Here is a 26,382-nt window from a genome sequence, read left to right on the forward strand (position 1 = left end):
ATTGCAGCAGCCATGGTTATGTGATCGCAACTTGCTTGGCAACCAGCATGTATTTATGGTGGTTTGAGAATCCCTGTGATTGCCATTTGCCAGTCAACAAGCAAAATCAATGAGGGAAGTTGAACCCACTTAATGATCACAACGATTCACTTAAACAACTGCAGTGATTCATATAACAACCAGGCCCCCCCCAAAATTGTAAAATTTATCACAACTCGCTTAAGAATTGCCTTGCAAGAATTGCAATTGCAATTCTAGTCCCAATTTATGTCATAAGTCAAGGACCACCTGTACTTTCCCAAAATCAAATTAAAAAAGTGTTGTAGATGTCAAATCTGCAGAATGGAGGGGTATTTTTTTTTTTGAGAAAGAGAGATAATGTTAAAGCATGAATTCTTGTATAGGATTGAACTGAAGTTTGGAACAAGTATGGACCACCTCAAGTAGAGACTACGTGCTAAATGCCAATTTATTTTCTTGATGTTTCATGTTTTTTACAAGCAGTAAAATAGTAAGGTTTTTTTTTTCTTGTAATCTTTGATCGAAGCAGCATTGCTAGGCCTCTTTAGCAATGCTCTCCATAGAAATAGAGGGGAAAGTTTGTGTTTTAACACTGTGCAGCAGAAGGACACTAAACTAATTGTCCCAAAGGTCCTTTATCAAGACACAACTGGACTTTCTGGTTTTTCTTTGAAGACGTTTTGCTTCTCATCCAAGAAGCTTCTTCAGAGCTGAATAAGAACTGTGACCTGGATGACTGAGAAGCTCCATAGACAGTAAACTAATTACAATAACTAAACTAATGGATCTAGATGAAAGATAGGATTTAATTTATTTATTAGTTTTATAACACTTTTCTACAAGTACTCAAAGATGACTAAATAGGGGGAGTTCTTTCTTGTGATCCCCCAACCCCCTGGACATAGACATGTCTGCAGGTGGGGTCACAGGAGTTTGAGGTAGGGCAAGTGACAAAAACAGCAACGGTGCAGTGTCACATGTACAGAAGGGAGTGAGCTTGTATTGGGATGGAGCTTGAGTTTCTGTCATTGAGAGATAAGCATTTGATCCTGTAGATCAGGGGTATCAAACTCGATTTCATTGAGGGCTGCTTCAGGGTTGTGTTTGACCTCGGGGAGGGGGGTCTGAGGTGGGTGTGGCCTGTGTGGGCATGGTCAGCTCAACATCACTCGTGTTGGGGGCAACTTTAGTAGTCCAAGTCTTCTGCCAGCAAAAGCAGGGTCCTCAGCTCAGTTTTCGGCTGCAACAGCCTCTTGCAACATTCTGCCAGGGTGCCACCCTCCCAAGCTCCATTTGCGCTGGTAGAGGCATCTGTTTTCAGGGCATCCCCGCAGGCTGCATCTAAGCACCCTACAGGCCAGATGTGACCCTCGGGCCTCAGGTTTGACACCCCTGCTGTAGATATTTATGCATATAAGCTTTGTTGGGATAAACAAGAGAGGGGGATTGTCCTCTTAGCATCCATGGATAAAGGTGGCTTTGAATCTGGGTCTTTCCATCCTAATCCAATACTTTAAGTACGGATCCCTTTACCAAAGGATAAACTCCCGCTGATAGAATTTACTTCTAAGTAAACACATACAGGGGGTTGTGGTGATATTGGGTTACTTGTATAGGAGAGTAGCAGCCTGTTGACCTCAGGTGGCTTCAAGGTGGCCTAGAGACTTATAAAGAACAGTGCAAGATTTGATTGATTGATTGATTGATTTTGATTTGTCAATTGCTTACAAGATAATAGGTATAAGTATAAACATAGATATGAATACATGAAATGGGTACATATAAGAAAAATAAAAGAAACAATAGGATAGGGATGGTAGGCACATTGGTGTGCTTATGCATGCTCCCTACAGACCTCTTAGGAAAGGGGTGAGGTCAATAGCAGACAGTCTAAGGTTAAAGTTTTTGGGGTTTGGAGAAGAAACCACAGAGTCAGGTAGAGTATCCCACACATTGACCCCTCTGTTGCTGAAGTCGTATTTCCTGCAATCAAGTTTGGTGCGGTTAACCTTGAGTTTATATCTATTGTGTGCTCTTGTGTTGTTATGGTTGAAGCTGAAGTATTCATTGACAGGTAAGTCATTGCAATGTATGATTTTATATACCATACTTCGATCAGGCCGAAGACGGCATAATTCAAGGTTTTTTAGATCTAGAATTTCAAGTCTGGTGGCATAAGGTATTCTGCAATGAGTAGAGGAGTGGAGAACTCTTCTTGTGAAATATTTCTGGACTTTCTCAACTGTGCTAATATCAGATACATAATGTGGGTTCCAGACTGATGAGCTGTATTCGAGTATTGGTCTAGCAAATGTTTTGTATGCTCTAGTTAGTAGTGTGATATTACCAGAGAAAAAGCTATGTAGGATGAGGTTAACAACTCTTAATGCCTTTTTGGCTATGTAGTTACAGTGGGCTCTAGCACTTTGATTATTAGAGATGAGTATTCCAAGGTCCTTTACAGAGTTTGGATGATCAACAAGGTCTTGACTATTCAGCTTGTATTTTATTTTCTGATTTTTTTTGCCAATATGTAAGACAGAGCATTTATTTGTTGAGATTTGAAGTTGCCATTTGTTTGACCATTCTGATACATAGTCAAGATCTTTTTGAAGGGTAGCAGTATTGTCTGTGGTATTGGACAGCTTTATATCATCAGCGAAAAGAACGCAGTTGCTCTTAATGTGATCACAGAGATCATTTATGTAGAGTATGGAGAGAGTTGGTCCTAGAACACTGCCTTGGGGGACACCACTATTGACAGGTACAGAATTTGATAGGACGCTCCCAATTTTGACCATTTGTTGTCTGTTTGACAGGATTGCTTCTATCCAGTTATGCAGATGTCCAGAGATACCGTAAGATTTTAGTTTTAGGAGTAGTTTGTCATGTACCACTGAATCAAAGGCTTTACAGAAGTCTATGTAGATTGCATCTATTGCTTTGCCCTGATCAAGTTGTGTAGTCCATATGTTTTTGCAGTGTAAGAGCTGCAGATTACAGAATAGTTTTTTCTGAAACCAAATTATTTATTAGAGAGTAGGTTGTTTGTTTCTAAGTGGAGGATGATGGATTGGTTAATAATTGATTCCATGACTTTACAGGTGATGTAGCATAAAGAGATTGGTCTGTAATTTTCAACTAGGCTGGGGTCTCCCTTTTTGAAGATGGGAATGACTGTGGCTTGTGACCATAGTTTTAGCAAGGAGCTGGTCCTGAAATTTTTTTCAAAGATTATGCTTAGAGGTTCGGCTATGGCAGTGGATAACTTTTTTTAAGAAGTAGGCACGTATTCCATCCGGTTCAATAGATAGAGATGGTTTTAGATTGCGTAATGCTTTCTCAACATTGTCTTCTGTAAAATCAGTATGTATTAGATCTGTAGTTTTCTGTGGTTTGGCTAGGAAATACTGGACATGATCCATTGCTGTTTACAAATACTGAGCCAAAGAATGTGTTAAAGATGTTGGCTTTATCATTTTTCCTTTTTTATCATTGTTCCTTTTGGGGAGCTGTTAAAAAAGGGCAATTGCCAGTGTAATACATTCAGTGAAACAATATTTTTTTAAAAAATATAGTTACATTTGTGGATAAAATCTAGTTATTTTTGTTTCTGGATAATCCATGGTAGACTTACTGGTATACAACCTTCTAGAAACTATGTGTTAGATTTTTGAAGCAGCATGGCTTTGTTTTGTGAACATGAGTGTGAAATTGACAAGGGAGCTGAGATTCTTTCTCATTTGTTCTTGAGTTTCTCTCTCTCTCTCCCTCTCCCTCTTTCTCCCTCCCTCCCCCCCTCCCTCCCCTCTCCCTCCCTCCCTCTTGTCTCTCTCTCTTTCTCTTCTCTCTCTCCTGTTTTGCTGCAACTTCTAAGTTTACATGAATTCCCTGTGTGGGCAGCAATCAGTCCATGCTCCTGTCTCAGGAATCCAGTCCTGCTTGGAGTCCTGCTGCCCTTTTGTTGTCCTTCCTGCAAGGGTGATCAGTTGAGGACTATGTGGTGACAGAACCAGTTTGTAACAGGCTTGTCTTTCAACTTCTCTTCTTTAGGCTCTGCTGGCACAACTCATCTGAATTGCTGAAAGGCGGGAGCGCGAGAGCTCTCTGCGAACTAAGTGAGGGAAAAAGAAGAGAACTGCAAGCTGCCGCCGCTGTTGCATCTGCTGCAATGAACTGGCTAGATGAAACGAATTGGCAACTTCACATTTCCTTCCTTGTGCTGCTCTCCATTCACACGAAGGGTAAGAAGATAATGCTGTGCAATTTATCTCTGATAGGGTGCTGAAACGTCTTGCACTAAAAAGTGCAACTTAGGCAGAATCTCTGAACTTCTTGGGTTATTTTATTTTTTTTAAAGATTTGTGTTCAAGGTTCCACAAGGTAAATGGTTTATAGTGTTGCGCCTTGAAAGGCTTAATTTAGAAATAGATGGATGTTATAACTTGCCAGGCCTCTCCTTTGTTTTTCTGCCTTTTAAAAATACTGCTTTGTGGTTCTTTGAATAATATTTCAAATGGAATGATGCGGTGCTCCAGAAAGCCTTTTCAAAATCAGTAGCAAGTGCTGCTTAATGTTGCCATTTTAAAAGAGCTATTGGAAGGAATTAAAAAGGCAATATTAAGAGATTTGGGCTCTTAGCATTTTTAAGATATAGTAGCTAATTAATACAAATGACACTTGAGGGATAGCAAACTTTTTTTTCTCTCTCAGAGGCACTGAAAAATGACTGAAAAAGAAGAAAGATAATTTAATGACCTCTTCTGGGATCAAATGTTTGATGTTCTTCAAAAATCTAGAAAGATACATAACAGAAGAAAGAAAACAGACTTATTTAAATAAATTATATTAGCAATTAGTACATTTCCATGAAGTCAGTTATACACACAGCTGTGAAACTACTCTAGTCAAAAATAGAACCCTATTAATTTGAACAATATTGTTCAGCTAAACTTAACTGTTGGTTGAGAAATTAATTTTCAAAGCTTTATGTAACTTACAGTGGTATATGTTCTTTTAACCTATTGAAATCAATTAATTTGAACATATCCAGCTCTCACAACCTTACATGCTCTTTGAGGATACATCACCTGTATTTACATACAATCCTGCAATATGGTGACATAGTTTTTACATTTTACTTGTAGCAATATCTGGCTGGTATTCAACATAAGGAGGAATAATTTTCTATATTCACCAAGGAGTTGCTTATGGAAGATAAATCCAGCTTTCATAAAGCTTTTAGCCCATTCTTGGTCCTCTATCCCGCCAATGTTTCACCATTTACCTGTGGCCCCCCTTTTAACCTTATTTTTCTCCTGTTTTTTTCCCCCTTTTTGCCCCATTCCGGTGAAAAAGACCAGCATTTACACACTTAATGTAATGTATTACTTGAGTAAAGTGAGCCTTGGGACAGTAACTGCTGTGTATTCTGGCTTCGACAAGATGGTATTTGCAGTATAATACATTTTAATGTTTGGTGGTCCCCATGGTCCTTGCCATGCCTCCCATTAGATACTTTTCACTTGTGTCCCTCTTGAAATATCCTTGTTTTCCCATGTTATTGAGGAAGTTCAAGGGTGACTTTTGAAGAATTAAAGACTTAAACAGATTTTGGATCGTTTATATTTCATATTCCCAGATGGCATGCAGCTCTTCCCACCTTAAAATGCAGATTCTTAATAGTTTGGCTGATTCTCAAGGGAAATAGATCTGTACTGAGATACGAACATCTGTAAGGGTGTGGAGAGATTTATGCAGGAAACCTGCAGTGAACTGCTGAAAGACTAATACAGAAAATGTTTCCATCCAAAGGAACTGAATATTGTTTTTTGATTAGAATATTAAAAATGGGAAACATGAGCAAAACTTAAACAAATATGAATACAGAATCCGAACTAAAATGGTTTCTTTCTTTTCCTTTCCTGAATCTGTGCACAAAACATATATACAGATATTACTTTCATCTCTACTTCAATTATTAATATTATCCATGTATTTTACAGGGAAGTAAGGCTATGGAATCCATATCCGTTATTCAGATTCTCCAGAGAGCAGGTCACTTCTACATTCCTCATATGGACTATTTCCAGGTTTAAAAAAATAAAAGCAGAAAGATTATTCTCTTTGCATATTTAGTCAAATGATATTTTATGCCATGTAGAAAAATGCCACTTGGTACTTACAGAGCCCAAATTATTATTTTCAGAAATATTTGTATATCTCCTCCTAGAATGGGAGGCTGTTTAGCATCTCAAAATGGATGATCTTGTTTATCTCCAACAAGATTAAAAATCACTTGGTGTACATGTTGCCCAAGGCCAAACTAAACAAGAAACTAAATGTATATGGATTTTCCTTGAAATCAGATAGAGTGGAAATGGTAGAGACTATCTATTGGTGTTTGTCCTTCGCAGAATTTTCCCAACTGAAATGGATATCTCTGAGCTTCTGTTGGTTTTATTAGAGAAAATATGCATAGTTGTAACTTTTCTGTAACAAATCAAATAATACTTTAGTTGAGTTTTAATTATATTGGGAAAATAAAGGAAGAGGGAAGAGCTTAATAGATTCTAATCCAGTTATGATTCATTCAGACATCTTCCTGCACCTAAAATGTTTGGGAGATCTATTTATATATCTCCAGCATCTTAGTAGTTTAGCAGAAGACTACCATTGTAAAATGAAGAATTTTGTTTCTAAAAGTTCTGTTTCTTTTATTGATAAGTAAAGAATAAGGAAACCATCCATGTATATTGCAGGTTGCTAAAATAAGAGATATTTAAATAAAACCAAGATATGGTAGCTCAGTTTCAGTTTATGTCATCGTGAGAATTTGCCTTACTCAAAAGTGGCCTTGTTTCTTTATTCCCTTACCATTTTCTTTATAACTTTTGGGGAAAAAAACTTTGAAAATTCTTGAATCATTTAGAATGTTAATCAATAACAGTTCTAAATTCAGCTTCATGAATACAGAAGATTGGGGTTATGCCTGGAAAGCAGATATAGCCATAATTTGTAGTTAGCATTTATTTATTTGTATCCCATTTTCATTATTTTTACAAATAACAAAAAGTGGTGAACATATCAAACATGCATTCTTTTTATTTTCCTCACAACAACAGCCCTGTAAGGTGGGATTGACTGGCCCAAAGTCACCCAGCTGGTTTTCATGGCTAAGGCAGGACTAGAATTCATGATCTTCTGCTTTCTAGCCAGGTGCCTTAACCATTAGACAAAACTTGTCTCTCAGTTAGGCACCTAGCTACGTTTTGCGCACTCATTAATTCACAAAAATAATTTATGAAGTGGAATTTACAAGTAAATACAATTTAGTGCCTTTAGGCATGAAAAAATCCTAAATTTCAGATTATGAAGTCAGAACTGATTTTAAATAGTTGGAAAAGGCTCTGAGAATATAATGATGAGCTTGTGGATAAGCTATTTAGTTCAGTTGGGCTGTTGCAAACATAGTCATATAACTTAACCGGTTTCTTCCTGCTCTCTTTCACCTTAAGTTGAAGAAGTGTTAAGAGACAGGTTACTGCTTCAGTACTTTTTAAGCTACGTGCAAACTTACTTCTGAAGTGAATTTCGGAGTGGGTAATTAGTAGCACTCTCTTTTGGAAATGTGTTGTTGTTGTTCACAGTTGCTGCACTTTATCTCACTTTTTCCTGTTTACCCAGATGCTTTTCTACAAAGCAAAGACCGTTTGGTTTGATGCTAGTTAAAGGGGTCAAAGAGTTTACGTGGCACATCTATTTTAGCCATCTTTAAAATCACTCCAAAATAGGTCACATAATTAAAAGTACGGGTGGCAATTATTTTTAAATATATATTCATAAAGAAAACCTGTACACCCAGTAAAATTAAATTAGTATATATTGTAAGGTAGAAAAAAAAAATCTTAGATCGATTAAGATTGTTGATGTTTGGGAATGGTAAGGGTCAGAATGAATTTTGCATGTGAGTTGAGGTGTTTTTTCATTCCTTAAAATATTTAAAATAGTGGGTTCTTGTCCCACTCAATTTTAGAAGACATCTGTTATCATGCCATATAAATCTGATTTATCCCTTTAGCGAAGGGAAGCTGCTCATCTCTGTTCCGGAGCAACCATAAATTATTCTGAGTATCTCCATGACAAAAGTTAATTTGACTTTTAAAATGGTTTTAAAACACACTTTGCTGATTCTCATCTGTTGCATACAATTACGTAAACTAATTCGGCTACATAAAGAATTATTTAAGCAAAATATGACTCTTAATTTTGTTCAGGTAAACTCAGTGGACATAAAAGAAAATAAAAATTGCCCGGATTTGCATTATGAAAATCCTATTCTGGGCTGTGTTTTGGGGTGGGTGATAAGTTAAAAGGATCCAGTATCTTACAGCTGTTCCTTCCCTAAATTTACTATTCCTGAGTAATTCTATCTGGAAATGTAAAAAATAATTCTGCAAACTAAGCATACTTTTTATTTAATAACTTGAAAGATAGTTCTCTATATTGTGAGTGTCCAAATTTATTGGAACTGCTAGTGGAAAATTTTGGGAGTTGTAACTCAAATATTACTAAGGCTTACTAAATTTGGGTAGGCAATTTGAAACTCTGGGCTAAGTAGATATAAAGATGTATATCATGAGAAAAAGTCAGGTTAGAACAATATTGAGAGTTCCATGATCTGTGCTTTAGGGATTCAGAATATGCTATATTAAATTAAAATTTCCCTTTTTACATCTAAATCAGGTATCTCTTGTTTAATAGTAGTTAACAAACTGGGATAGTAAAAAATATGTCACAGGTTTACTAATTAATCTGGCTTGTTATCCTGGTATGAACTTAGAGTTCCTTTATTTATCCACAAGGAATCCTTCCTAAATATAAATTGAACTAAAAATCCTTGGCAAAATTCACTTAGCAAATAATGGGAGAGGCTAAAAAGGAATGTTTGTTTTACTACTCATTGTGGCTCAGTTACTCATGATATTGTAAAGTTTCAAACAGTGGCCAAAATCATACTAATAATTTGTTGCTTTATGGCAGATTCTTTAATAATACTTCATTTAGTGTAAAATGATCCTAGATATCAAATTGCAAATGTAGTGGACATCTCAGTAGTTGGGATAGAAAGGTTATTCCCCAAAAGGCCTTTTGAACATTTAGAACTAGTAAATTATCTTGGAAAGACAATGGGTTTACTCTATTGATTTAAAAACTAATTCTCCAAAGTATAATATGAAATGTATTCTATAGCACTTCTGGTTTTATTCTCAACTATACACTCAGTAAATATAGCAGTTTTAATGCTCAGCATTAAGTATATTCAATAAATATAGTAGTTTTAATGCACAGAATAGGTGTTGTGGTGGCTCAGCGGTTATGAAGCTGGGCTTGTTGGCTGGAAAGCTGGAATCCCAGGTTCGAGACCCAAGTGCCACACGATGGGGTGAACACCCATCCTTGCCCATGTTCCTGTCAACTTAGCAATTCGAAAGCATGCAAATGCAAATAGATAAATAGGTACTTTGGTAGGAAGGTAACAGTGCTCCATGACATCATGCTGGCCACATGACCACAGAAATGTCTTTGGACAGCACTGGCTAAATGGCCTTGAAACTGAGATAAACATCACTCCCTATAGTTGGCAATGACTAGCAGAGTAAAATCCTCAGGGACTCCTTTACCTCCTCCTTATGATAGATTTTGGCAAATGCATCTATTATGTTTTGGAGAAATTTCCCCAAACTTGTTATTGTTTTACATTGCTTTTCCCTTTTTGCTGTGACAAGAATGTAGTATTCTAATACAACCTCTTAATTAGGGTGTGCTTTTTCACATTTTGCCATAGGTCAGAGCTATTAATATTTTATAATAATTATGTTTATTACTTACAGCATACTGCCCATAACTTGGTAGTGTACAAAAATGAAGGCAACAGGTCCCTAAATGCAAATCTATAATCTAATATTCCAGGCTGCCTCATTTTAACTGTCTGGCAACATTTGACAAGTTTATTACTATATTTTTATAATCACTTCTAAAGGATTGTGTTAAGTGGATACTTTAAACTGATTTATTTGGAGTTAAATGGAAGCTGGTCTCTCATTATATTATCTCAAAAACTTATCTTCCTTTCTCGTTTGTGGTGTTCTACAACACTCCAATAAATATGTTGTTTTCTGTAAGATTGATGTCATGTTGGTGTATTACTTGAAAAGAATGTAAATTATCCTAAAACCTCAAACATTTAACTTTCTTGCGGTGGAGGAAGCTAACACTTTAGCCAGTCCTTCCAGTCTTTGGCAGCTCCTGCATATCCTGTAGAGAAAATATTTAGAAGGTTAAAGCTGTGATATATTTTGCATATCTCAACTCATGGAGATAATAATCCCAGGCGGTCTAGGGTCAGCAGAACAGAAGGAAATCAGTAGCATCTGAAGGGAAGTTTCAAGGTAGCGTAACGACAATGAGATATCTCTCTCCACTCATTATTTTCCCCTGAACTTTGTTTCTCCAAGCTGTTCTTTTAGGTTATATGTGGCTTCCTGAGAGAGCACAACACTGGGGAGGAAAGAAATCAGGATCTTGTGTACCAATCCTTTTTTTTTTTTTTTTTTTGCTCATCTGTATATCTTAGCCTGCTTTCATCCTCAAATCACTTTTCTACAATGGTTAAAATGGTTATTACTTTCATGTATTTGAATGTGTTTCTCGTGGCCAGTCTCTCTTGGTGTGATGTAGCTCAGTTCTGAAAAAGAATGATATGAGAGATATTGTGTTTCCCTGAAAATGCAACCTACCCCGAAAGTAAGTCCTAGGTTCATTTTTACACATGTGCCCAATATAAGCCCTACTTCCAAAATAATCCCTAATTAAGATCTCACCCACCCAGGGTGCACGGGTAAAAATTAGGCTGGGGATGTGGGAATGGAGCTGTCCTACTACTTAACTTTAGACAGTTGCAGCCAGGCCTTGCACACCGCAACACCTGCCTTTCTGGCTCATTTCTTCTGCAGCTGGCAAGGCTTTCCTGAAGGCCTCTGCAGTGGATAACAGAGTTCTGAATCGGTCCAGAGCTCTGTTATTGACTATAGAGGCCTTTAGGAAAGCTTTGCAAGCCTTACTGGCTACAGAAGTTCTTGAAGGCCTCTGACAGCGAAAAGGAGGCCGGGGGCAATGCACGCAAGTGAAATGAATTAGTGGACGACATCCCCCCCCCCAAAAAAAAAAAGACATGCCTTTTTTGGTGGCAAAAAAAATATAAGACAGGGTCTTATTTTCGTGGAAACATGGGTAGTCCTGGATTTATGACACACTTGGTCCTGGAATTTTGATTGCTAAGTGATGTGATCATTAAGCAAGTCATCATTGACTCAATTTTACAACCATTTTTACTACAGTTGTTAAGCAAATCACATGGTCATTAAGCAAACACAATTTTTCATATTGCTTTTACTTTTTGGATGCTAGTGGAACAGTTGTAATTTGCAATCGGATGACTATAGGACGGACTCTGTAATCATTGTAAATGTGAGCCACTTAACAAGTCCCTAAATCACTATTGTGTGAACACAGGGCTGGTGCAGTGGTCATAAGTTTGAGAAAAGGTTGTAGGTCACATTTTAGGACCATTATAAATGTAACCCATTTGTAAATGAATGTTTGTAAGTCAAGGACTACTTACAATATCTCTTTAGTGCCTTTTGCAATATATTTGAGTTTTAATCACAAAATAGAATGTTCCAGTCTTTGATCCTAATCTTATAAAAATGATTACTTCTTTTAAAATAAATTAAAACAAAACAAAACAAAACAATGCACATTGTTTTGGACATGGATAATTCAATCAAATACTGCTTTTAAAAAATAGCCTTGCATGTCTGAAGTTTGGGGAATCCAGAGCAAAACTGAAATAGAACAATGTAGTTTTGAGGCACCTATTGTGTAGGCTGCTTAGATGTTCAGATTGTCTTAAACTCTTACCTGGGAGTAAATCCTATTGGAGCTTACTTTTGTGTAAGTGGGATGTGTGTATGGGCTGTGTGTATGGAACTGAATCAATTGGGTTTTGAAAAGAAATTCGTCTGGATCCTTTGCTTCATGATTGGCCATTTGATGATTTGAGCTGAACTTCAAATGTCCTTGTAGCATTAAAGCTTGGCTGCATTTTTCTTGGGGCTGAGTTGAGTCTTCACGATTTCAGGCTTTGATTGAAAGATGGATATGTGGATATGTTTTCCTCATCCATGAGGAGAATTAGTAATTTGAAGGAGATTGTATTCCCCCCCAAAATCATGGCATATGTTAATATACATACAATTATTTTTCTATAATGCTTTAAATATATTTAGGATACATTTTACTTTGGTCCAATGGTATACCATCTATTATGGGGAGCATAGGCAAATATTCTAACCTTCCACACAATAACTGTATATCAGATGTGATAGAACCAGTGAGATCTGCTGTATCATCCATGACATCTGACATTTATTCTGATTATCAGAAAGCATTGTTTCTGATCAGAATAATAAAAAACAGAGTTTGGAGGTCTTCTAGTCCAACTCTTCTGCTTAAGCAGGAGATAATTATATTGTAATTTTCCAATGTCAAAACCAAATTTGACTACTAAAAAGAATGCAAAAATAGTTATGTAGATTTGTTATACCCTTTGTCACTAAAACAAAGCAATTGGCCAGCAGTAATCAGCTTGATTAACTTGCTAGTCCAAAAATATATGGCAACATTCAGGTTTTTAAATTTTTAATCCCTTGCAAAAAAGCCAGCAGAATTGGGGCCACCTGAATCTGGAGGGGGAGGGAAATGAGGTTCCCCAGGGAAGGTCCAGTGACAGAGAAAACACAACTCCTAGATCTCATAAGGTGGCACAATTTAATAGATGGGTGCTGGAACATTTCTAGTATGATGAACAGAGACAATCGAAAATGGGTCGCAGAAGTAACCCTGACCCTTGTGGGCTTTTATAGCCAACAACCAACATCTTGAATGGAGGCCTATTGGAAGCTAATCAGCTTGTGTGTCACAGATGATACACCAGTGCATTGTGGAACACCCAAAATTATCCCTACTGCTCCATTTTGTAGCTTCTGTGCTCTTCAAGGAGATGTGTTTGTTTTCTTGGGAAGTAGGAGTGAAGTTGCCTTGGCAGTTAGGTTTTCAAACTGTTTGGTAAAATTCTATAATGTATAAGCTTTGAGCATTAGACCAGATTTTTTTTTTTTGGGGGGGGGAAGGTAATCTGTTATAATTCAGTGCATTTGAATGCAGGAAAAGCAGTTCCCCCTTTCTGTGCAAGCTTAAAATCACTCTTTCTGCACAATTACTTTTTCTTTGTATCTCCTTCTTCTGCCTCATTTAGCCTACCTAAACCATATATTGCACAAACCTCTAATATTTTAGCCAAGCCAATTGGGATTTGTTTATTTAGGTTTACTCTGAGGCAATATCTGATTTTTGCTAGTGAAACTGCTGTAATTTGTTTTGGGGTGACTTTGCAAATAGTTCTGTAAAACAAAGCAAAACACATAGTGACAAACTGAGATGTAGCTGGAAATTCCTATAATTTGGCATAATCCATCCTGAATTCCAGCTTCATGTTTTAAAATAATTTGTTGGTTATTTATCCAATGACTAGCGTGAGTTTTGAAAATGGGGTTTTACAGAATGCCATTTGTGATATGCATCAGCCTCAAAACTCTACAATTTAAAGATACAGAGCAAAATAGTGTGTTTGGAGAGTGGACTAAATAAAGCCTGGGGACAATAAATAAACTTAATCTAAAAAGGAATGTTTGTGGTCAGTAGAACAAATCTTTGGAAGCAGAGCCCTGGGAGCATCCAAGTAGTTGAAATACATTTAAAGTTTATACGACAAAGTATGCACCATACCTTGTTTGTGTGATGAAATTTGATAACAAGTCTGGTAATTTCTTTGACTTGTCTGCTGGTGCCAGCTGTAAGGATGGAAGTAAAACCAATATAAACATCAGAAAAAAAAGAGCCTGATACCTATCTCTGTTATACTGAGTTGAGGATGAACCTCCTAATATACAGTACTTTTAGTATGTATATTAGTACTAATATACTTATTTCTCACTTAGAGAAAAAACTTTCACAAGTGCATCTGTGTAATTCTGTTTTTTACAATTTCAGCTTATATCCCACAGTTTCTGACATGTAGTTAATGTGCAGTCCCTGATGCTCTTGAGTTTGGTTATTTGGTTGCATAGGTTGTAAATGATTCCTTAAACAAAACAAGAACATAGAGTGTAAGGACTGTAACAGCCACTAAGTAGGACAGGCAGGAAGAAGCCTAGCAGAGTGTTAGGAGTTAGGAGACTCTGTGAAAACTCCTTAATAACCCAACACATTGACAGACTCCACCATAGTTTCAATTGGAAACACTGAATGTACTGGACCAAGCTAAATCCAAAAATGCTATGGATTTCCTGGAAGCTTGGCATTTCAGACAAATAAGTGATCAATGGACACATAGAGATAAACTACATTTACGGACAGTTCAATACAGACCCCCCAAAAAAGTTACAAAAGGGACAAAAAGACCAGCATCTAATAGCCAGATAAGCAGGGATTGTACTAGACACATAATCAAGCAGAAAACAATACCCTAATTAAGGAATTACCAAGGAGGAAATCACACCACCAACAACACTGGCAGGGCAAGCTACTATACCAAATTCCACAGTTACTGGCACTGATGATGTTACCTAGTCTAGTATTAAAATATCTGCAAACAAACAACCAAGACAACACAGCCCCCAGCCTGAGCTACATATGTTTTTTCCTGTTGAATAGCAATCAATGCTGAATGCAAAGAAATTACATTCCCTATACGAATTACAAATAATAGAAACAAATTGAGATGTTGATTCACCAGGAAGTATTCCCTCCCTTCCAGTAAAGATCTAAGGGACTGTATCAAAATGAATGCTTTGATTTGTTATCTGGGTATTTTGCTTCTCAAATTCCTGACATGTAAGCCACATGTAAAGAAATAATATTCACGATAGTTGTATAAGTGTTGTACAACCTGTATCTTCAATAGAGTCAACTTAATTGAGCTTAGGTTGTTTGAAAACTGAAGACTATCATAACGAGTTAGCTATGAAAGATGAATTTCCCATTTCCACAAAGACTTAAGTTGTTTCCCACCTACAATTTGGGGAAACCTGGAGCTACTCAGCTTCTATTTCATGCTTTGATTTTTGAAATTATCTAAGCATTTATTCTTACACAAATTATGTACTTTATGCTCTTTCTCAGGCAACACGGAAGCTACTGCCCATCTTTCACATCCCCTAAAAGGGGATGGGTGTGGCCAGTACCTGACACATCTGGCCTGCGGGCCATGAGTTTGACACCCCTGGCCTAGGATGAAGTAAGAAACATCATTTTCACCCATGATTATTACATGATTCATCCATGATTATTATTACATTGATAATTTCTGTTGACTTTCAGAAGTAGCTGTGGAAGTTACTGGGGGACAAAATAGTTTGACTTGAACTACCTAACCTTTAAAATTATTTTAATCATAATTTTAGTAGTAGCAGGATGTTACATTCTGTGCAAGTTTTGCAACATATGAATAACTTCAAATGCAACAATGTAAGTGGAAAATAATACATGTATAAAAAGTTATTTTGTTCTTTTTTAAAAAAAAAACTATTTGTGTAACTTTTTCCATTTTAATAGTTATGTTAAAATGGGTAGTTTATATGCATATCTTCCCTCTTAATTTATAAAACTCCAGGAAGCATTTTCTTCCTCTTTGTTATTAAAGTCTCTTTCTGCCTATCAGATATTTAAATTGAATTCTAATATTGCAATATTAATTCTATCCCATTTAATAACATAAGTATAATTAGTTTCATTTTTCTATCAGAAATATACACTTGTGCATGTTGACACATTGTTTTAAAAATTAAATCTCTTCCCCCTAGAGCTTGCAAATCTTTCAAATTCTGTGCTTTAACTTCTAGTGGCTGTATATATCTTAGCTGCAGCTTTTGAATGAATACGCACTTTGGCTTTGCGGTTGAGCTTTTAAATCCCATGTTCAATAAGTGAAGTGCTTTAAAGAGCTAATTAAAGATGTGGTACAGTTGCTATATAACATTTTGTCTTTACAAGGCTATTAGTGAAAATGACAAGATTTACCTTTCACTCTTAGTATCTTGGATAGAAGGGTGAGCGTACTGAAAAAAAAGTCACTGGTTTTGAATGTTTTGCTAAGCAGTGCAACAGAAAAGGAAAAAAAATAAAGGGCAAAATATTCACTGCAGTTGCCTTAATTGATCAACAAATATTTTGCTTCCTGAATATTTTTGAGCATATCTCATAGATTTTTGGCTGTTATTTCATATTTCTCAAGATGGCTATATGATACAGTCATTCTGAAATTATTTTTGGGTTCAGTTTGAAGGGATCTATCATAATCACCAAAAGTTTTACAGGAAGCAAAACTCTTGAAAGAAAAATTCTTTTCCATTGTTGTACATAAGATATCCTTTTATGCTTTTGGTCAATATATGGGACCATTTCAATTTTTAATATGTGCATCAAGTCTGCACAGTCTTCTTTTTTTAGCTAAAGGCTGTACTTGTCTTTGGATGAACTGCTTGGGTCCACATTACAGAAAGAAGATATTGTTTCATTCAGTAAAATATCACCTCAGTTAATTTTTTTAACACAAATTTAATATAATTAATCCCATGCAATTGATTTTCTACATCAGTAATTAGGGGATAGTCCTTGAATTTCCTACAAGACTTCTGATGACCAAATTAAAAGCTTTTTGGTGATATAATGTCTGGGCCTTCCAATTACACACCTATTATCCCACATGCTCCCAAACGTTGTTTTAGAGATTAAATCAAAAGCATTGAATGGCTGGTAAGTATCTTAGAAATGTGACATTTTATGGATTACTAATCACTGTGACTCCATAATTTTTTAGAATATAACACACTCAACAGGTTAATTACTGCTTTTGAAGAATCAAAAGGCAATTTATAGAGAGATTTGGTGTGAACTTTGGGACCTCTTTAGGCATGACTAGAGACATGACATCTAAGGTTTCAGTTTTAATGGTGCTTTTGATAGGAATCATCATCTTGTAGACAGGTGTTGAGAAGTACATACTTGGAAAGTACCCCAATATAATTGCTTATAAGACTGGCACTGTTGTGAATATCATCTTTTACAAGCCTACTTTTAAAAGTTGTCTATATGTTTACTAATCAGACCTCACCTAGCTTATCACTGTAATTATTTCAGTACAGATTCTTGGATTTGCTATAAAGATTTACACTTATTCCAATTCATCCTTTAATAGTAGAGTTCAGGATTACTTCTTATTTCTGTATTCATCTCTATGAAGAAGATTAGTAGAGCAGAACGTTCTTAGGTGTATGCATATTTCATAACTATATTAGAATTGCTTGCTCTGATATATGTAGCAGAAGTGGAAAATTCTTTTATTTCGCTAGCCTAAGAAAATGAAAGTTAAGGAAATAGGGTTAAAAACTATCCTGCTTATCTGCATTAGCAGAATTTATAAAATCTTAATCATCCCTTCTTTTTTGTTCTTCTCCTTGTTTCATTGTCCCCTAATTTATTATATTTTATAGTCATTTAAAATTATCCATAACATTTTACAGTTAGCCACTTGGGGTAAAGGAGAGAATGCAAGTTCAAAATGTGCAAACTGAGTTGAAGGTTCTTGAAAACATTTCCAAAAGCAGCAGCAACGTCTTAGTGCCAAGTTGAGATGAATTGTTCTTTCCACAGATCATCTACGTCCTTCCCAAAGAATAATGCTGAATGCAGCGTCCTCTTTGAAAATATGCAGAATTATTGTTAAACTATGTTGTTAGGATTGTTGTTGCTGAAATTCTTTTTGACACAGACCATAGTAATATTGAAAGCATTTTAGAAATGCTTAAAATGCAAGCATTTGTTTCTTTTCCCATCCTGCATTAGAGAAAAAAAATGAATATTTTGAAGTGGAAAAGTCTGCTGTTATAATAAGAGAAATGGATACAGAATAGAATATACAATAGAATATTCTTTAATGGTCAAGTGTGATTGGACACACAAGGAATTTGTCTCTGTTGCATAAGCTCTCAGTGTACACACAAACAATAAAATAATATAGTGATATCAATAGTATATATCAATTGTAGAAGGTAATAGGACAGAGATGGTATTCAGCAGTTCTGACCAGTGCTGGAGAACGAGTAGCGAAAATTTTGAGTAGTTCGGAGAACTGGCCAATACCACATCTGACTGCCCCTGCCCCCATCTATTCTCTGCCTCTCGAGTCCCAGCTGATCAGCTGGGTCTTTTTTTATTGCCCTGCACAGGAGAAGGAAGCTGGAAAGCAGATTAGTGAAGTGGGGAGGGAATGGAATTTTGCAGTAACCTTCCCCCTGGAGTGGGGAGGGAATGGAGATTTTACAGTATTCTTCCCCTGCCACACCACCAAGCCACACCCACCAAGCCATGCCACTTCCACAAAGCCACAGCCACAGAACTGTTAGTAAAAAAAATTGAATCCCACCACTGTAATAGGAAACATGGGAAGGATAATAGTAATAGCAATTTTTGAGGTATCTTTTATTTGCTGTGCTATTTCTCTTAATGTCTGCTTTGCCTTTTTCATTCTTCCTTTGGAATGCTCATGAAATTTAGAGTTGTGTGTAATTTGCCATACTTTTTAAGGATGTAGCTTGTTGTAATTATCTCCTCCTGAATTCTGAGGGTTTTAGGCTCACAATTCAGGAATACACAAGGTTAGAGAAAGATAGTTTGGAATATTTTAATGTTTTTTTTCCAGGATTCATGGGAATTATGGTGATGTGGGTTCCATGTATCATCCTATTTCATTGCCTGTACCTTGGACATAAATAGACATAAATCTGCTATGATGAATTGCCTTGTAATGTGAATTTTAGATAATCAGGTTATCATATGATGAGTGCAATCATTAACTGTTAATATATTGATTTCTTAAAAAAATAGAAAGATATATTCCTATAAATTGGCCTATTGGAAATGGTTTGTTAATGGTCATCACATTTTGACCTATTGTTGATGGGTAAATCACATATAAAGACTGTATGATTCTTTAATGGTCATCACATTTTGACTTATTGTTGATGGGCAAATCACATATAAAGACTGTATGATTCTATCAGATTTAATGAGCTCCTTATGATCCATTCTTTTTGAGCATGTCATAATAATGAACTTGCATCTCGATTGTGATGTAATCAGAAAGTACTTAACTGCATTTTAGTTTCTCTTAATACTATCGTCCTTCTGACAGGCATTGTCTGTGGCCTAAAGCTAAACTTATCCCTGTAACTGTTTATAATCACGATATCGTGGTGTCATGTTTCTCTTCATCAGTGTAGAAGGATATAGCAAGTCACCTGCTGCAGATACATGTTTTTCCATGGGTAAAATAGTTTTATCTTAAATCAAGAGCCCCTAGCTTTGTTCTGACATGACAGTTTTCTTGGAGAGGATGCAGTTTATTACTGTGCATTATCTATCCCTAGAGAAGGACTGCTTTATGCACGCAAAGGATGTGCAATTTATCATTTGGAGGCCATGGTTTTGGTATCCAAGGTGAGTTATTGTTAAACTTGTGTGTTGATCGCACACAGCTCAGCATTTAATCTTATAAAAAGTCATGATCTCAAATATTTCATAATTGTACCATTTGCAGAATGGCAGGCAGCCAACAAAGCTCTGACTAGTTGTTTCTATCCATCCCCTTGTCTGTCTAACAATGTGTGCTGGGTTTTGTCTTGTAGACATTACACAGTCCTGTGTCAAGGAAACCTACTTTATATTTAGACCTGCAATAAATTACCTTTGGAAAAGGACCAAGCTGGTCAGTTGTATTTCTATGCACGCAGGCGGTATATTGTGGGTTTTTTGGATATGATGTTTTCTCTTTATTTTCACCTGTTTAATATTGAATCTTTAAAAGAAAATTTAAACAAAGCTTATGCTAAAGAATGTTGGTTCTTCTATTTCATGCATTTATATTTTTCCTTTCAACTTTACTTTGTGTTATTATGATAAAATAAAAAATTGGGAGGTGGGAGGAGGGACTTTTTAAGTAGTCAGATTTTGTCTTTGTTTGGCAAGAAATAGGTACTAGAGCATGATAAGGGAATATGGCACTGAAATGTGAAAATCACATTCTTACATCCTTGCTTACTTCTGTCCTCAAAAATATTTCTGTCCTGCTGATTAATTTAAAAAGATATATGATATCTATCCATTTATAAAATAGTCAAGAGGCTTACAGAACATCTACCAAGAGAGGGAACATAATATCTGCCCCAAAAGAAACATGTATGATTCCTCTCTAGGAAAGGTAGACCTTTTGGCAAGCGAAGGCATTTCTGAATGATGGCAACCATGGCTAAGACTGAAGATTAGTAGGTAGATTGATCGGCGGGGGGAGGGTTCAAAAATTTTAGCAAAAGGTTCTCTGGTTGTTTGGTGGGTGTGGGCTAGTCGGCCTCCTGCACCACGGTGGGGGGTTTCCCTCCCCAGGCTCCGGAGGCTTTTCTCAAGCCTCCAGGAGGGCAAAAACAGCCTCCCTGGGATCCGGTGGCTCTCTGTAAGCCAGAAATGGGCCAATTTACGGCCTTCCCAAACTTCCGGGAGGCCTGTTTTTTTCCCTCCCTGAGCCTCCGTGCATGCCCTGCACTTACCTGCATCCAAAATGGGCTGCATGGAGACTCCTGGGAGGGGAGAGGGAGGCGGGGCCATACAGGAGTAGGATTCTCCAAACTTCACAGAATCTTAGCTCTCCCAAACCCTGCAAATCCCCCGCAACCCACCCCTGGATTGATCCCACAGAAACTCTGATCCCACATAATAGATAAGGAGAAGATGGGTGATTGCCCACATCTGTTCCAGATGGCTACTCCATATGAGAATACAGGATAGCTGGTTTGAGTGCTGAGAGACAAGGGAACCACCAGGCTTTCAATTGGAGTAGAATCAGTTGAGATAGAAAACCAGTAGAATTTTGCTGTTGTCCTGAGAATAGTGGTATAGTTCAGGTGTGTATGCTTAAGCATATTGATATCATCTTAAATCACAGGACTTATTACAATTCTATGCTAGGTGATTTCCTTAGGAGGCTTTTTTTGAGCCAAAGAAGAGATTTAGCATTATTTTGCCCAGAAGCATTTTAAGATAATACCTTCTATCTATCTTCCTTGAGAGAGTAGGGAGTGATAAACTAAATTTTAGCTCTTGCGAGAATATAGAAACACAAAATGTTCTGGTGTTTGCTCTGATAGTGATAAGTAAAATGTATTTGAGTGACTCTTAATGAAATTAAATCGCACAAGTTCTTATCTTGCCTGTGACTCACTGGGATCAGGATATGGATAGTAGAGAATCTACTGGCTTTGCCAGCCAGATTAACAATATCCATCTTCTGAAGTACTGCTTGGAGCACAAATAATGTTGGCATATTTTGTCTTGCTAATAATTGTGCTACAAATTTGTGCACTAAATCTAAATGCATTAAAATAGTAAAGAGTCTATTGCTAAGCAGATCTGCAATTTTTATTAGGTAGCTTATCAACATAAATATAAGTTTAATTTGACAGCAGTTTTGGGAAGAAAGATTTTATAAAAATCAGAATCCATAGAAACACAAAGAATAACCAAAGTAGGGTTGTTTGTGTGCAATTCTGTTTATGCTTGTATGTGCTTATGCATATGTGTGAGTAGGGTAAGGAGGGATATTGTCAACCCTGAAGTGAACCTGGCTGATGCCATCTTGAGGCTTCAGGGTTGCCACACAATGATGGGAGGTGGAAAATAGTTAGAGAGGGTTTTGCAGCCCAAAAGAAAAAAGTTTTCCTGTGGGAACCAAGAACATTCTCACAGGTGGAGCTGGTCAGAGGAGCAGCAAGTAACCAAGTGACTGGCCAGCACTTGGATTGGACACTGTGACCAGTGACTTGGTGGGAAAGGGGAAGCTTTTACTTTTAATCAGGTGAGAGCCACAAGAAATTTCAGAGTCGGCTTCCAATAAACTGTTCTTTGAAGAACTTGTATGCCTGGGAGTTTTGTTTTCTATGGGTGCATTACTTAGAACACTGACAGATATTTTTCCTCTGATAGAAAACCATCTGGGCATATTAAAACCCAAATAAACCTAAGTAAATGGCCTCTAGCTTCTTCAGTGACATCACCAGAGAATGTAAGCTGGAATTTGTAGCCCAATGGCCACAAACATCTGATATAACACCATGTTTTTCAAGTATATAAATAACAACTAGTGAATATCTGTAACTTTTTGAAAGTTTCAGGTATCCAGATGAATATTAAAATGCTACAGTACCATAGAAGAGAAAGAACTACATCCATATTTAGATTACTTACCACTGCTGAAGCACTGATTTTTTACAATTAGCTGAAAATGAAGTTAATGGCATAGCATTTGTTTATGTGGTGCTTATTCTATTGCTATTATGTGCAATATATTTGTACATAAACTGTTGTAATAAGAAACTTGGTTGATGTGGCATGTTTTTCCCTCTTATGTGTCAATCGTTTATATTTCTTTTCAACTTTATATGAATACATGCAAAGTTCCTAGAAGTTTAAAAGCAATGTGAAGATAGAAGAATAAATAGTATGTATCGTTTAATCCACATCTGCCATGAATAGTATTTGGAAATGGCTTCCCTCCACCCAACTAATCACTTCCCCATAACACCAGATCCTTTAATTCCAGCCCATCTTTCTTTCCCTTTTAACTTTTAGCCATTATCCATGTGCACAGTACAATAATAGCATTTAACAAGTGAAATCACTCATATATATTTATTAAAGAGGAAACTATTTTCATGGTGCACATGATTAATCACAGAAGGTTGCAGTGAGGGCCCATAAATGCAATTTCATGCAAATCCAGTTACTCTGTACAGACCATAAGAATAATGATGTTTGTTTAATTAAAAGAGCAAAATCTAATACTTGTATGAGAGTAGATAAGCGGTTGTGCTCAGGAGCTGTCCAGAGCTATTTTGTGGGATTAAAAAATAGCTGAAAAGTTACCCCTATAAAAATTGACTTTATAACAACATCAGTGATGTAAATAGAAAAAAATATCGAGTGTTATTATTGATCCTACAGCTGATGTCCTTTTAACCACATTAGCACATGCCTCTTCCACTCTTCCATTATTTTCCTTTTTCAACGAAAGACAGCAAATGAAAAAAAGTCTGAAGAGCTTCCAGACATGTAACCCACACTCCTTCAACCTTTAACCTCCTTTAACCACAAACTATCCACTATCTACCTCACCCCATTCCTAAGAGGTCTGTAAGGGGCGTGCATAAGTGCACAATCATGCCTACTGTTCTTGTCTTATTGTCCCCATTTATTCGTACCTATTTCCTGTATTCTTACTCATGTTTATACTTATACCTATTACCTTGTAAGTGATCGACAAAACACATAAATAAATACAATAAATGTATAGAGTACACAATTATTCATGACATTCCCAAAATGTTTGGGAGGGTTAAAGTCTGCTAGACTTAGGAGGTTCAGGAGCTACCTCTTTAGGGTTTAGAGTTTTATATAAAAATGCTTTCCTTGGGAATGTTTTGATGACAGACATCTTTCAACACCCTTACCAGCTTTTATAACTGGTGACAACACTCACAAACCAAATAGTGTTCTGAACTACGCCACATGCCAGCCATGATGGGCATAATATATGCATCTCTGAACCATTGCATGCACACCTGACTTAGTACCCCCTGGAATTCAATTTTTGGTTGTGAAAATGAACTTTACCGTTCTCAGTATTACCATTTGAGAGAAACTGTGTATAAACCCAGTTATGTCTTCCAGCTTGATCATTTTCAGGTTCTCATATAATATTGATAGAGGTTTATTTTTCTGGAAATAGGAGCTTGGCCAATAGGCTATGTCATGTAAGACACCATATATAGATCAGTCTGAAGGATTCTATTAAAGCTTCTTTATATGATCACATTGGGGGATAGGGGTAGATAACATCTGATTTGTTATAAACCTGAAGTTCAAGATCTTCATCAAGTGATGTAGTAATTAAAAATTAGTTGGGCAAAGTAAGATCAGAATATTAAGACTTTCTCCCTCTTTGCCTATCTCTCAGACAGAAGTCATATGCTCCAGCTGTGCATATGTTTTCTCAGTATTTTCTGCCTTTGGTCTCAAATGTCATTTGCTTGAGATGAGTGGTTATAGATTTTGAATAAAAATAAATAAATGCCATCTATGGAAGAGGTATTTGGGCATGGGAGAAAAAAGAAGGACTTATATTAATTAGCAATCTACGTTGGTGGCAGTTATCTTAAATGGGCACAATTCCTGCAAGAATTATTCTTGGTTAAGCCTGCCTTGTTTTAAGTGGAGGGCACAGTGAAATCTTGAGCTTTCTGTATTTGGTATATTTACTGTGTATGCTCTTGAGAAGTGGGGAACACCTAATCCCAACAGTATTTATCTCAGGAGTTTTTTCTCCCTCTGACAGCATAAATCAAACTGAGATGCTCTTCAGTTAAAAACATTCAGCTTCCTTTCCTGAGTGTTTCTTCTGTGGGAGTGTTAGAAATATTTGAAATATAAGCAAAACAAAGTGCAGGAAGGTTTTTGGAATCTAGTCAGAAAAAGAAATTTACAGCAAGAGCTTCTGTAGTTTACTTCTCTTCAGAATGCTGGATTGAACTGTGGCACCAGAAGCTGGAAGAATGAAACATGCCTCAGTAACAAGAATAAGAATAACAATCCCTCAGCTTCTTTTTGGGATGGTACATTTGCTTTTATAAAAGATTTGTATTTGTTCGGATAAAAGCAAAGGCATCTGCAAATATTCTGCTTTCTGTTCAGTTGGTTTTGAGTGTGACCAGATTATTTTGTTTTCTGTCACTACTTACTTTGCTTTTACTTATGAGTGTTCAAAATGCCATCTTACTAGAAGATTGTTATTATAACAGCATTAAAAACTAACCAGATAACTCTGTATTTGTTCTGTTTATGGGTCACAAAGGACATTTTGGGTTTGTAAAACAAAGGGAGACCAGTATTTTTTTTTTAAACAAAACCTTTGGAGATGGGTAGTCTTTGATACAAACATGTTTCACGCATGAAACATTCAAAGAGCATTTTTCTGCTCATCTCACTTTCTTTAACTTTGGGAAAACAGACATAATATTTCTTCCATGTTGAATTTCGGTTTTCAGTTCTCAGAATTCCTGTCGGGTATGACCAATTTTTAATATTAAGGCTCTGCCAGCTCCATTCCCTCTTCCCCCTTGGAGGGACCAGGTTGCCCTGATGCTGACTCTGACTCCTACACCACCTCCTCCTCCTCTGATTCGGTTGCTGGCGGGCTGGTGGTCGATAGGCCACAACAAAAGCTTTTATGGCCAATGCATGCATTTACAACCATTGCTGTGTGTTGTGGTCACCATTTGAATGTTTCACATCTGGCAAGCAGGGTTAATAGTGTAGGTGGAAATAAAACCATACATTGCAGTCACATCATATTTCACTTAATAACCAAAAGAGATGTGAGGTTGTAAGTCTGTTCCAATTGTCATGTTTCACTTCATGACCAAAGAGAAAATGAGGTGGTAAGCCCATTGCAGTCACATGATTAGCAACCCCAGCACTTAGCAGTGGAGTTTCCAGTCACAACTGCGGTTGCTAAACAAGGACTACCATATTGCTTGGTACGAAGGTTGGTAATTGTTTTTCCATGAAAGATATTGTGTAGGAGAGGAAGAGTTAAGATTTAGAAATCTTAATATGAGCAGTAAGATTCTAATATCAAATAACTTTGCAGTTGTGCTTCCTTTATTAATTTTCTTCTAAAGTAAATTGACTGAAATGAGTTTACCTTTGTATGATAACTGATTGGTTAAATATGATTGCAAAACCTAGTTTTATAATTATGATGATTCTAAACCTGTTAACAGCTACAGTGAAGAGTGGGAATGCCAGTTTTTCTCACTGTAGATCAGTTTGAATGAATCTCTTTGATGTTGTCACAGTCCTTTTTGAAAATATTCCAGAATCCCACACAGTTTAGTAAGGATCCATTGTGCTTTCTGCATATTTTTTTGAATTGTCACGCCTGTTATTTCAGGCATGTTTGTATAAAACTTGAAAATATTTCAGTGCAAATATCAACCATAAATGCCATAATGCAGATAAACATATTTTATAAAAGGAACTTTATGCTTTTGATTTCACAAACTTAATTAGAATGAA

General features: G+C 36.6%; 1 protein-coding gene across 5 annotated transcripts in view; it reads left to right on the forward strand.

Annotated features, from left to right (window-relative positions):
• The window catches only part of BMPR1B (bone morphogenetic protein receptor type 1B), a 215,419-nt gene that overhangs the window by 141,163 nt on the left and 47,874 nt on the right, over nt 1-26,382 (forward strand). For all 5 annotated transcript variants that reach the window (XM_087935918.1, XM_087935917.1, XM_087935916.1 and 2 more), the window contains one exon: nt 4,075-4,265. In XM_087935918.1, coding sequence (XP_087792044.1) covers nt 4,193-4,265 — 73 coding nt within the window. In that variant the 5' untranslated portion in view covers nt 4,075-4,192. The remainder of the gene's footprint in view (nt 1-4,074; nt 4,266-26,382) is intronic.

This window comes from Pseudonaja textilis, chromosome 6 (genome assembly GCF_049901715.1).
Source record: "Pseudonaja textilis isolate UNSWEBS1 chromosome 6, rPseTex1.2, whole genome shotgun sequence".
Taxonomy (NCBI): domain Eukaryota; kingdom Metazoa; phylum Chordata; class Lepidosauria; order Squamata; family Elapidae; genus Pseudonaja; species Pseudonaja textilis.